The sequence below is a fragment of the Sycon ciliatum genome, chromosome 1, assembly GCF_964019385.1.
Source record: "Sycon ciliatum chromosome 1, ocSycCili1.1, whole genome shotgun sequence".
NCBI lineage: Eukaryota > Metazoa > Porifera > Calcarea > Leucosolenida > Sycettidae > Sycon > Sycon ciliatum.
Window position 1 is genome coordinate 12,593,915 of NC_088643.1, and position 12,010 is coordinate 12,605,924.

At 47.1% G+C, this 12,010-nt stretch overlaps 1 protein-coding gene across 2 annotated transcripts in view; it reads right to left on the reverse strand.

Moving 5' to 3' along the window:
• Positions 1–10,380: 10,380 nt before the first annotated feature.
• LOC135813802 (uncharacterized) overlaps positions 10,381–12,010 on the reverse strand; it is a 31,212-nt gene continuing 29,582 nt past the window's right edge. For both annotated transcript variants that reach the window (XM_065326821.1, XM_065326813.1), the window contains one exon: positions 10,381–10,481. In XM_065326821.1, the coding sequence (XP_065182893.1) occupies positions 10,451–10,481 (31 nt within the window). In that variant the 3' untranslated portion in view covers positions 10,381–10,450. The remainder of the gene's footprint in view (positions 10,482–12,010) is intronic.

A 12,010-nucleotide genomic window follows, 5' to 3' on the forward strand; every position in this document is an offset into this window, starting at 1 on the left:
CATGAGTATTTATGACAGTTATGTACGGGTATGTTGATACTCTTTTTATGCTGACACTTCACATTGTTTGCTGGCTATCACAGGCAAGTATGGACTACCTGACAGTGTTCAAGTACTGGAAATCCCCAACACAGATCATGCAGTTTGTCCACCAACCAGTGCAATGCCAACTGATAGCCGAGTAGCAAAGGTAAGACCAAGTTCAGCTGAAATTGAACCAGCTGATTACACTCGTGTGATGTATTTTCACGACTCCTGGATTTGATTGTCACCAACAGCACTGTCAGGCGCTGAAGAGCGAAGCGCCAAAGCACGACCAGGCTAGGATTTCACCCAGCACAGCATACAATTGAAGGAACGGTGACTTAACTCGGCATAGACCTTTTAATGCATGAAAATAAGCACACGGTCTAGGCCAGGAGGCTGCCCCCCCCCCCCCCTCCCCCGTCTCTTCAGTTCTTTGGCAACCGACAGCACTGTAGACATTTGCACCCAAAGGCCATACCCATAGTTTGCTAGAATATTATGTCATGTGAAAATATGTTGCTGTGACAATACCCCACTTATTCAGGGATAGTTTTGACTCATTTATTCAGTAAAATAGAAGAAATCACATGGAAACGAGTTCTGAAGATACTATCCATGACTGCAACAAGATAATGAGCAGTCAGAAAGTGCGATAACAGATAATAATGCACAAATCTGACATGTTACTGAGACATTCAACGACTTGAGACCTAGCTGTCACACACCTCCAGTGTGCAAACCAACAGCCTTCCAGCTTGGTAGGTTCAAGGTTATGGTGGGACCAATAAGGGGAAGGTGAGCGTAGGGAAAATGTGCACAAGCTAATTCCCCCCGGCGCCACAGAATGCCGACCGTTGCAGGACCATGATGTGACCAGTTAATAACATGACAATGTGGTCTAACTTCAATCGAAGCAGCAAAGCAACACACCACCCAACTTGGGTGGGTCAGCAATATCAGAGATAAAGAAAGGGGGAAGCTTTGCCAAAACGAATTGTACAAAACCGGACACCAATATCTAACGGTACTTCTCATGCATGACAGTATTGTCGACGAGTCGACTTGGTTTGCACACTGGAGGTGTGTGAGAGTTAGGTCTCAGGTCGTTGAATGTCTCAATAACATGTCAGTTTTGTGCCCTGTTATCGCACTTTCTGACTGCTAATTAGAGAGGTTCCGGAATACGATTTTTCGTGCCAAAATCCGTAGAGGCGCTACGGATTGTTATACGTCGTTTTCGAGCAGTGAAATTTGCCGGAGTACGGAACTTATGTCTCTGCCGTAATTGCTTAGGTTTGCATGAGTGCACGCCAAGAGGAGGGCATGTGATGTCATCATTGTTAACGAAAGAATATTCATTCGTTCGTTAATAAAGCCAAAGAATATTCGGCCAAGTTGAACTCGGACGGTGAGCCAATTTAATGCTGGTAGAAAAGGAGAAGGACATAATGTTGCGAGTTATAATTTACTGTCCACCAACGTAACCAGATCATATACTGTGAAGTGACAAACTTTGGCGGCGACCAAATTTAGCGTTTTCATAAATTGGGCTGGTTCACGATGAGAAACTTTTGCGATTCTATCTCTTCAGTTGAAGCCTGTACTGTCCACAATCAATGTACGGAGAGGTTTGCGGCGATTTATATTCGCGAATGTGTGATGGTCGCGAAAATAGCGAAATTTAATCTCTAGCGAAAGTTTCTCACTTGACAGTACACTATTACACCGTCAGCGAGTGTCAGGTCGCTGAATGTCTCTGTACCAGTCCTTGTCAGTTTTGTGACATTTTGTCGCACTCGCTGACTGTACATGATCTAGTTGCGTTGGTGGACAGTTAGTCATAACTCGTAACATTTGGTTCCCCCTCCCTTTTTTACCATAATATTTGGCTACTGGGTTTTAATATTCGTTTCGCCACTACCAAAATCCTATCCTTGTTATGGCTTGCTTTATTTTTTGGAGAAATAGACTTCAGAAACGTAAGAATTTGAAGGGGATTCCATTATTCTAAAATAATCCATTATGGTCGAAAGCGAGAAGTCCATCTTCTTAAGAATGGACACTCTGCAAGCTGATAGCATCATAATGGACGGTTTTGTTCCGTACTTTGCATCAGTCGATTTCACAGCTCCATGGCAGGCCGCTTAACGGGGAGTTGAGCCAAGCCCAACATCTTCCTAGATAAGCGACGTTTAACACACATCATGTTCTGAATTGGTAGGTGCATGCGACTCGAGAGCTCCAGGCCGCATGCAGTTTGGGACTGTGCGTGGACTGCAGGGATAATGCTGCAATGATCCGTGCATTGTGCATCGGTTTTCGTGACAGACCCTTCACACGATGCGAAGCAGAATATCACTCGGCATACATAGCGGCCGTCATGATTTCCCTTCGGGAACGGACACGATAATTTACTTTTTACTTTTTTTACCCATAGCATCACAGAAGCGGTATTGTGCATAGCATTTTAGAAGTTAGTGTTTACCAGTTCTCATCATTTTCTGACTTTTCACTTCTAAACACTTTTTAGTACTTGATCAACGCACCTGTGTGTCCTGTGTGTGTGTGTGTGTGTGTGTGTGTGTGTTTGTGTGTGTGTGTGTGCGTGTGTATGTGGGTGGGTGTTTGTGTGTTTGTGTGTATGTGTGTGTCTGTCTAGGGCAAGAAAGAGCCTGATCGGTTTGAGAAGCACCAGCTGAAGCATAAACAAGGCAAGCAATTGAACAAGACCAGACGTGCTGCCGCCGTCAGTCTCGTTGGCACAAAGATGTCACAGTAATCAAAACAATACTCGGAGCGGCCCGTCCGCATCTTCTGTACAGCAAAGTAGCAGATAGATTGCCATCAAGAACACTGGTCACGGTATGTTCTACAAGGGTCCTTGCAAGTGGATATATTATAAATAGGTGTGTTGTATTAGTACTTCCTTGCTTGCTTGCTTGATGTTGTTAGGTTTTCACCCGTTATGCTCCCAGTTTACGAGTATGTTTGTTTTTCGTGTCCTGTATTTGATCATTGCATATCTGTATGTATGTGTGCTGTGTGTGTGCGTGTGTGTGGGCATGTATGTGCTGTGTGTGTGTGTGTGCGTGTGTGTATGTGTGTGTGTATGTGTGTGCGTGTGTGTGTGTGCCTGTGCGTGTGAACGTGTTTATGTGTGTATACATACTGTACGTGCAAGCGCGGATGTCACACTGATTATAGTGTGGCAGCCTCGGGTCTGTATGCTCTACATGAGTAAATACCGTGACCTGCCGCTACGCTGTTTTTTATTGTTTTCATCACTTTTTCCCATTCTCGCAGCATAGTGAGCTGAATGCAGGCTTTCACTCATCCATCCGTCCTAAACTTACATCATTTTCTCCTATTTTTCAAGTATCCTGTGAATCAGTATGTTTGTGAGCAGCAGATGGGACTACCGTGTTGAACAGCGTTCACACACAAACTCTTACAACCAGTCAGTAAGCACAGTGTTGTTGTGCTTGATGCTTGATACAGTTGTTATGCATTGCAGCTGAATGGTCTTTGTTCTCAGCTAGTCCTAGTCTTGCTGTGAATGGTCTTGGTTCTCAGCTTGTCCTAGTCTTGCTGTGAATGGTCTTTGTTCTCAGCTTGTCCTAGTCTTGCTGTGAATGGTCTTTGTTCTCAGCTTGTCACCTAGTATTGCTGTGAATGGTCTTTGTTCTCAGCTTGTCCTAGTCTTGCTGTGAATGGTCTTTGTTCTCAGCTTGTCCTAGTCTTGCTGTGAATGGTCTTTGTTCTCAGCTTGTCCTAGTCTTGCTGTGAATGGTCTTTGTTCTCAGCTTGTCCTAGTCTTTCTGTGAATGGTCTTTGTTCTCAGCTTGTCCTAGTCTTGCTGTGAATGGTCTTTGTTCTCAGCTTGTCCTAGTCTTGCTGTGAATGGTCTTTGTTCTCAGCTTGTCCTAGTCTTGCTGTGAATGGTCTTTGTTCTCAGCTTGTCCTAGTCTTTCTGTGAATGGTCTTTGTTCTCAGCTTGTCCTAGTCTTGCTGTGAATGGCCTTTGTTCTCAGCTTGCTTGCTGTTCTAGTTTTGCTTGTACCATTGCGCAACCACAGTTGCCATGGTTACCTGCTCTGCACCGACCTGAACCGTGTTTACCTGTGGCCGGGTGAAGTGGATGTACAATGCTACTGCTCAATGAAATTCGGTCGTGTGATTCAAGTCAATGCCCTGCACCTGCCCTCAGTGCAGTGTTCACACAGGTCTGGTCTGGCGCTGCACAACCTGCAGTGCAGTGTTCACACACAGGTGTGGAGCTGCACAATGCCCTGTACTGGCATGTACAGTACTAGGAAATGTACTGCTCACTGAAATACAATTGAGGGAGTCAACTTTGCACCGTTCACCAGTAAACATCCCAGTGTTCGCATGTCTAGGGTTGTACAATGCCTGGGAGGCTGGTACGTACGTGACTTGCATGATTGGATTTCTTTGAGCAGCTAAGCGCTGTACTTGATTCACGTGATCGGATTCCATACATGTATATCATAATGTTGACCTATTGTCGGTAGGGTGACCAGACAGACTGTCTGCCACTGGCTGCTAGTGACTCGGATAGTGAGACAGAAGGTATCAGCATGTTGACTGCCCTTCGAAATTTATTTGTTACAAACAGGGAGTCCAAAATTACCGGTATTTTACGACTCCCTGGTTAAAAACTAAAATGAATGAGCACTCATCAAGACAATAACACTGTATGAGTGAATCGGGAATATAAATTTTTGTATGCATAGGAGGCCCAATAATTGAAATATTCCAAATAGGAGAGTCTTCAGGCAGGCTTCGGGTAGTAGGGTACGGGTGTTACACGTAATTAGAGAGGGTAGTAGGGTAGCAGTTTGCTCCTGAATATTTTGCATGTAAATGGGTTTTAGGTGAAAATGTATGGAATTTACGCATACAGCATTTTTGGCGAATGGAACCTTGTCACTAACCGATGCGTAGAGCTACATTCTCAGGAGTAATATGCGAGCTGTTCTTATTATCATTCTATCCCTGGTTTCCTTATGCGTAACAAATAACCGACAAAATAATGTCAAAATGGTTGGCTGGGGCTCCGATACGAGTGTGACAGCGCTACAAATATTGCCGTGAGGTGGGCCCGGGGACAAAAAAATGGCAGCATCTGCGCAAGAGCCAGAGAACGAGGGACAATGCAAGCTGAACGGAAAAAATATAACGCATGTGCACAATGCAGATGGATGCATGCTGCTAGAGTGTAGGCACATGCCTTGGTTTCAGCTTGGGGAGCTGCACAGTGTTAGCAAGCATTGATCATATCAATATCTGGTAGTTCAGCATGAACACATGTGTAGGCAGGTACTGGTACATACATACATGACTGTGTGAAAAGTCAAGTCTCAACTTTCTTCAATATGAACAAATAACAGTCATGATCACAAAAGTGACAGTGGACTTCGGATAAGAGCGAGCGTGAAAGGCACTCTGTTTGGCAATGAAGCATACACCATATGCGCTAACATTCAGTAAAACTGATACTGTAGTAGACTGGACTAGACAGTACATGTAGTTCAGTTGATCATTATATCTACATAGTAACACAACACTGTGTGTCATAGACAATCTGTATACATCATGTCTATACAAGTGATGTCACAGTGTTGTGATCAATGACAGGTAGTGTGCTGTTGGAGTATCTCTTACTGCAGTAGCTGCTTGAAATGATCCCTGTCCAGTGCTCGTCACTTTCACCAATCTCAACTGCTAAACACTATCCAGTAGAGACCTTCAGAAGCTCAGCTAGCCCTGTAGAGTGTACAACGGGGGAATCGCATGTGCACACACAAACACACACACACATGCATGTGGACACATACACAGGACACACGCACATGTCGGCACACATACACACAAACACAGGCATGCATGCAGATGCGCACACAGCAGACATGTACACAAGTCCACACATAAAACACACACACTCTGAAATCTGTCAACTCCTTTAAGAGACGCCGCAAGTTAAATGGCCCGAAATGGCCATGTCAGTCTTTCCGGGAAAAGATAGAAAGATGCCCAAAAGGAGTCCTACAAAAGTGACTCCATTGGTTATTGCCCTACCCAACAGCCACCACACCTTGCAATCCCCAAACTCTGGCTGGACTAGATATGATGTCACTCACAACATCGCAGCAAGCGGGCCGGAGAGACCAAGGTGAAGAAAGAGGTTGGCATGAGGGGATCCGCGGCGTCCCGAGTTCCACTTGCATGTACCCCTCACGGCTGTTCCAGTGCAGCCACTTAACAATATGGCGTCGTTCGGTGCGATTTATGTAACATTGTGCGAATAGTGCAAATACGCGATGATTTTGCGTTTTTGGAAGAAACTCATGTCACGCCTCGCGTAGTTCACCGATTTGGGAAGCGAAACCAAGAGAACAGTTTTGAAAGCGCTCGAGCGAGATACTCGACTTTAAGGCAATTTGAGAGAGAACGAGGGTGGAAAGGCATCCTGGCCTGCCCAGTAAGTTGTCTTTCCTCTTCAAACTTGCTCGAACTACTCCTGACAGTCTGGAGATTGACCTTGCCAGTGATTGGCAGCCTCTGCTTGGCGTGCGCGCGGGTACAACATTCAAGTTAGACATTTCGTACTCGTTCAACGCACAAAATGATAGATATCACAATTCCCAGCTCACTTGGCCAGCTACTGTCTTCTTCTACAATACACCACATGCCAACTAAGCACTTTCCAGCAGGAAACAGCCTTCTAGACTCAACAGCAAATAAAGGGCCACGCTATTTGTCTTCCAAATCAAGAGAAAACGGGCTCCAGACTCGTCCCGAGTTTCTAGAAGTTCATGCACGGTTCGTAATGACACTTGAGGAAGACAACCAGAGGATAGCCTTCTACCTGGAAAAAAAATGGGAAGGGCTTCTTGGAGCCGAGTTTGTCAGCGACGACATAAGGAGTACTCCAGAACGAAGCCAAAGGTGCACGACGCAGAACAAACGTTTCTTGAAAAAAAGCAGGCATGTGAGGTACGAGCGGCAAGCTTGAAACAAGATGGTTATGATCCGCATGTTCCCTGGGCTATCCGGGCTAACTAGTCTGCAAAATCCAGGGGAAACCATGGCCTACTCGTGTTCTGACGATTTGAAAATTCGAATTTTCTAGCCATTAAAGCCCAATGGAGACTTTCGGCAGCCATATTGTTAAGTGGGCGGAAATCGCACAAAAAAACAGCCGTGCCCTGCCCCAGTGAAGTTAATGCTTGATACTAGTGTGGGCTGCACATTGCAAACTCAGATAATAGAGAGTATATGGTGCTGGAACAGGAACGTTCTTCTGTGAGTGCACCCACCAACCAAACTCAATGGTACAAGCACAAAATCACCCACTCTTGAAGATGCACATTATATGTACACGCACACACACACATACACACACACACACACACACACACACACACACACACACACACACGCACACACACACACACGTACACACACGCACGCACACACACACATGCACACACACAGAAACTTGCACACAGACACCATGCACACACACACACACACACACACACGTGCACACGCAGGCAAGTGTCCCATGGAGCCATTGCCACAGGGTCACATGGAACTATGATCCCATAATTGGCAATGCAGACATAGACGATTCAAACAAACCATGTTGTGACGCAGCCAAAACCAAAGATCTGGCGCAAGTACCACGGTGCAAGCCTTCCCCTTCCACAGACACAGCTGTGGTTCTCTTGTACCTCTTTTAAAGTACATGTACTGACATGAAGTAAGTACAGTACACAGTACCATTGGACCATTGGACCATTGGACGCCCATCGCCAGAGGCGATGATAGCGATGCTACAACAGAAGCCATAGCAGCTTGTGCTGGGATTGCACCGTTCAACAGCTTGCAAGGCTGAAGAATTGACCGCCACTATTCAGCCTGGTCTACACCACACAGCTATGAAGTGGCTTTTTCTGGCCAGTGAATCCCTACTTTTTGGTCTTTTTATTATTATTTTTTCCGCACACACATCACACCACATACTCCGGCATGCACTGGCTGTTGGTAACCACCCAGGAGAATGAAAGAAAAGTCAGGAAGAGTCTGAGAAAGAGAAGAAAGATGTGTGTGACCATAATCGTCGGGAATCGAACCCGCAACCTATCGATTGGAAATCGCTGCACATACCACTGCACCATATGGGACACAGTACACAGTACACAGTACACAGTACACAGTACACAGTACACAGTACACAGTACACAGCACACAGCACACAGTACACAGTACACAGCACACAGTACACAGTACACAGTACACACCACACAGCACACAGCACACAGTACACAGTACACAGCACACAGCACACAGTACACAGTACACAGTACACAGCACACAGTTTTTTTTTTTTTTTTTTTTTTTTCGTTTCATGCCGTATCCAGGTATCAGTATCGCGAAACAGCAACTCAACTCACTGACGCTCCAAGCAATGTCATTGTATACATCTGTCCCCGGGGAAAATTGCAATTCCGCGGCCGCGTTTTTTACCGCGTTTTTTTTTTTTTTTACAAAAATACACGGAGGGTAATGATCAAGTCAAAGGAAAAAGAAGTTAAGAGAAGTGCAAAGCAGAGCTGGAGTGCAGCCGCCCGATAGCGGACTGAAAACTACTAGTAGTAGGATGAAAAGAGCACAGGCGAAGCCAATATAGACAAAACCAGAGGCAAATGGTATCAAATGCGAATGCCCGCCTCAGCAACCGCCAAGGTGGGAGGTGAGTCCAACTGCACCGGCCGAAGATTCCGGGATCCGCGCAAACACATCACGCTGGACCGGAGTAGGGCAAAACTCAATTTGCATCGAACCCAAGACATAACACAGCTGTATGCTTCTCCAGTCTTCGCGGCTTGAAGAGAAGCTATCCGCTTGTAGAGCGACTCCGCGTGTTTGCCCAAACCACCAGTGGTAGAGAATATGGCCGGAACAAACGACGAATGCTCTATGTCGCGGACACGTTGCTCGTAGCAGCGCCGCTTCTCCTTCTCGTGCTTGGTGTAGCAGGAAGCAATGGAGGTGGCGCGGTTTGAGGTCGCATGAGGATTGAAAACCCTCACATCGATGAAGGTGCGCTCAAACCGGCCACCCCAGATGCCACTTGCCGCAACGTCGAGACGGGCCTGCTCAGTCTGGATAGCGGTGCGATACCGAAACTGCTCCCCAGTGACCGGCTGCAGGTGGGGCTCCACGGAGACATTGTGAATGTGAACCACTCGCTTCAGCATATGGGCAGTGAGGTCACGCACCTCATTGTGCCGCACCGACGGAAACCCCCCTGTGGGGCAAGACAAAGCGTGAGCGACTGAAAATGTGGCTCCACAGCTACAAGATGATGGCAGTCGCTGTGGAAGCCAGCCGTAGCGCAAGTGGATTCCGTCGCGGAACTCACCCTTGGTGAGGGTCAAGCCATGCCGCTTCAAGGGTCGACAGGTCAGCCAGGAAGAAGCTCCCTTCTCCGACGCTAGCGCAATGACCCGCTGCAACTCAGTATCCACAGATGAGGAAAGAAGCACAGCATCAGCCCGAACCGAGGCGTCAACTGTGTTCTTCGCTTGCTTCTTGGCAGCGCGTACATCGTCAATGGCGGTGCCTAATTCCATATCTTGGACCAAGATACGGCTTGTCAGGGGCGCGGTGATGTCTCGAGAAGACTGATACTGGGAGGCTCGCGACGATGGGTGGGGCAGCCCGAGACCGCCGAAGCGACACGGAAGAGCAAGGAGGCTGCGCTCCTGGGTATTCACCGGTCGTCCCAGAAGGGCAGGGATCAGCATGTTGGACACAGCATCATCAAGTGGAAGCAGGTGCTCATCCATAGCTGGCATGCCTCGGCAGAGAAAGGTCCACTTACTCTGTAGGCCATGGGTGTACACGGCGTATGCAGCTTGAGGCTGAGAGCGGGCATAGTCACTCAGCCGTTGGACCTGTGCGACCCACTCCCCGACCTTCTGCTGCACGTACTGCATGGCGAACGCGGATGACCCGATGGCTGCACCAAGGTAGCGGCATCCATCTGCCTGGATGGAAACACCAGTACCAGCGAAAATCCGGATGGCCTCGTCGAGGAGTGGGGGCTTGACCACTAGGACAGACTTAGCTGGATTTGGGAAGTAGCCATATTTGGGGCCCTTCTCCGTCAGCTGATCCCACCACACTCGGACGCTCTTCAGCTTGCCACCGGATCCGGCATCATCTGCATACCATGCCTGTACTGCTCCTTCTGTTGCAACAGCTTTCATAAGTGGGATGATGCCAATGGCATACATCGCCATGGCGACGGGGTCGCCCTGTGTGGTACCCTCACATGACAAGATCTTCTCGCCGCCGACGAAGAGGCTAGCGGGCTTTCGGTAGGTGTTGATCACGAGTTTGGCGAGTGATGGGCATAGGTGCTGGATAACACAGCACACAGTACACAGTACACAGTACACAGCACACAGCACACAGCACACAGTACACAGTACACAGTACACGGCTGTTAGCTGCACTTGGATCGCGGCAACTTAGTTTTCTGCACGTGAACCATGAAAAATCAATGCATGCTCATGCATGTTCATGCATAACCAGTCAGCTGGCCTGCTCGCCCACGCATTTGACAGGTAACAATTCCATCAAATTTGAGATATCGCTTCGTTCTAAGTCTCAAAACAGTTCTAAAGTCACCAAACCACGCTGGTAATCGATGGCTATTCAATGTTAACATCTTCAGGAAGACTTCAGCCGTTTCCCGAGAGTTTGGGCATCGTTGCCGTTATTTTTCACGGTGTTCTTCTTCCTCCTGTCTGGAGCTGCAATTGCATCCTGGAATTATTTGAAAGGTATTTCGTGCGGGCTATGGGGGGTTCCAGCAGGCATAAACTGACATCGCTATAGAATAACTGGTAACTTTCACCCTTCAAGGAGGTAGAGCAATTAGAATTTTTTGTGGCGGTCGTCCAATTTTTGTGGCGGTCGTGGCTGTATTTGTGCACTTCCAAGGCTTTCATTCTGCCTGATACTACTCTCTACTGTATGGGAATCGTTGTTTAGGCATATGTAGCTGTCTTATTTGGTAGATCTGCTGTTTTCAATCACTTGGGACACTTTGTCTAGCCTATTTGTCTTTCGTTCGTGCCATCTATCAGTTTTGTGGGGTGCCTTGACCTGTATTTGTGAAGTTCTCGAGTCAAGACCCTAATTCTTGACTGGAGTGGCGTCTTGTATTTGCTGGGTGAGCCCTCGTTCACGCAGTTGTACTTATCGTAATAGTTAATATCTGCTTGCTGGACGGACTAGCAGCTAGAATAGGGATGACCAAATGGTCCAAGTATGTACTAGTACACGATTATTGTTTCCATCATCGTGAAATCCTCGTTGTGGAATTGCAGTCGTCTGCCTTTGGCACTGAGGACATGAGGAGAGTTGATTGTTACTTCTGCTCAGCAATGAAGCGATCATCAGCTCTCTTTGTTCTAATTATTGAGAGGACATACCGGCATCGCAATCAAGTAAAGATTAGGCAAACCTCGCCAACCTCCAAAGAGAGTCGAAGATATTTTCTCCAAATGCAAAGACGATCTTTGTGAGTTTGTGACTTGCATTTGCGTGCATACATGAGCAAGTCACGGACCACGGCACGTGCGCGGTTACCATGCCATCTCGAACCGACGCCATCTTTCTAAGTTGCCGCTTCTTGACAGCCGTGAGTACACATCCCAATGACTTTAATGATTTATTTTTTTGAAAGACGTAAAAATGTTTGGCACCTATGAAATCAGGGGATGGCCCACGCCTGGTAAAAAAAAAAAAAAAAGAACAACAATGAGGAGCTACAGTGAGAAAAAGACAGTGATAAAGGACCATCAGTGAAAAGGTATAATAAGTTAGAAAAACAGAACGAGAACATGACTCAGTGGCCAATTCCAACGCCGGCACCGTCATG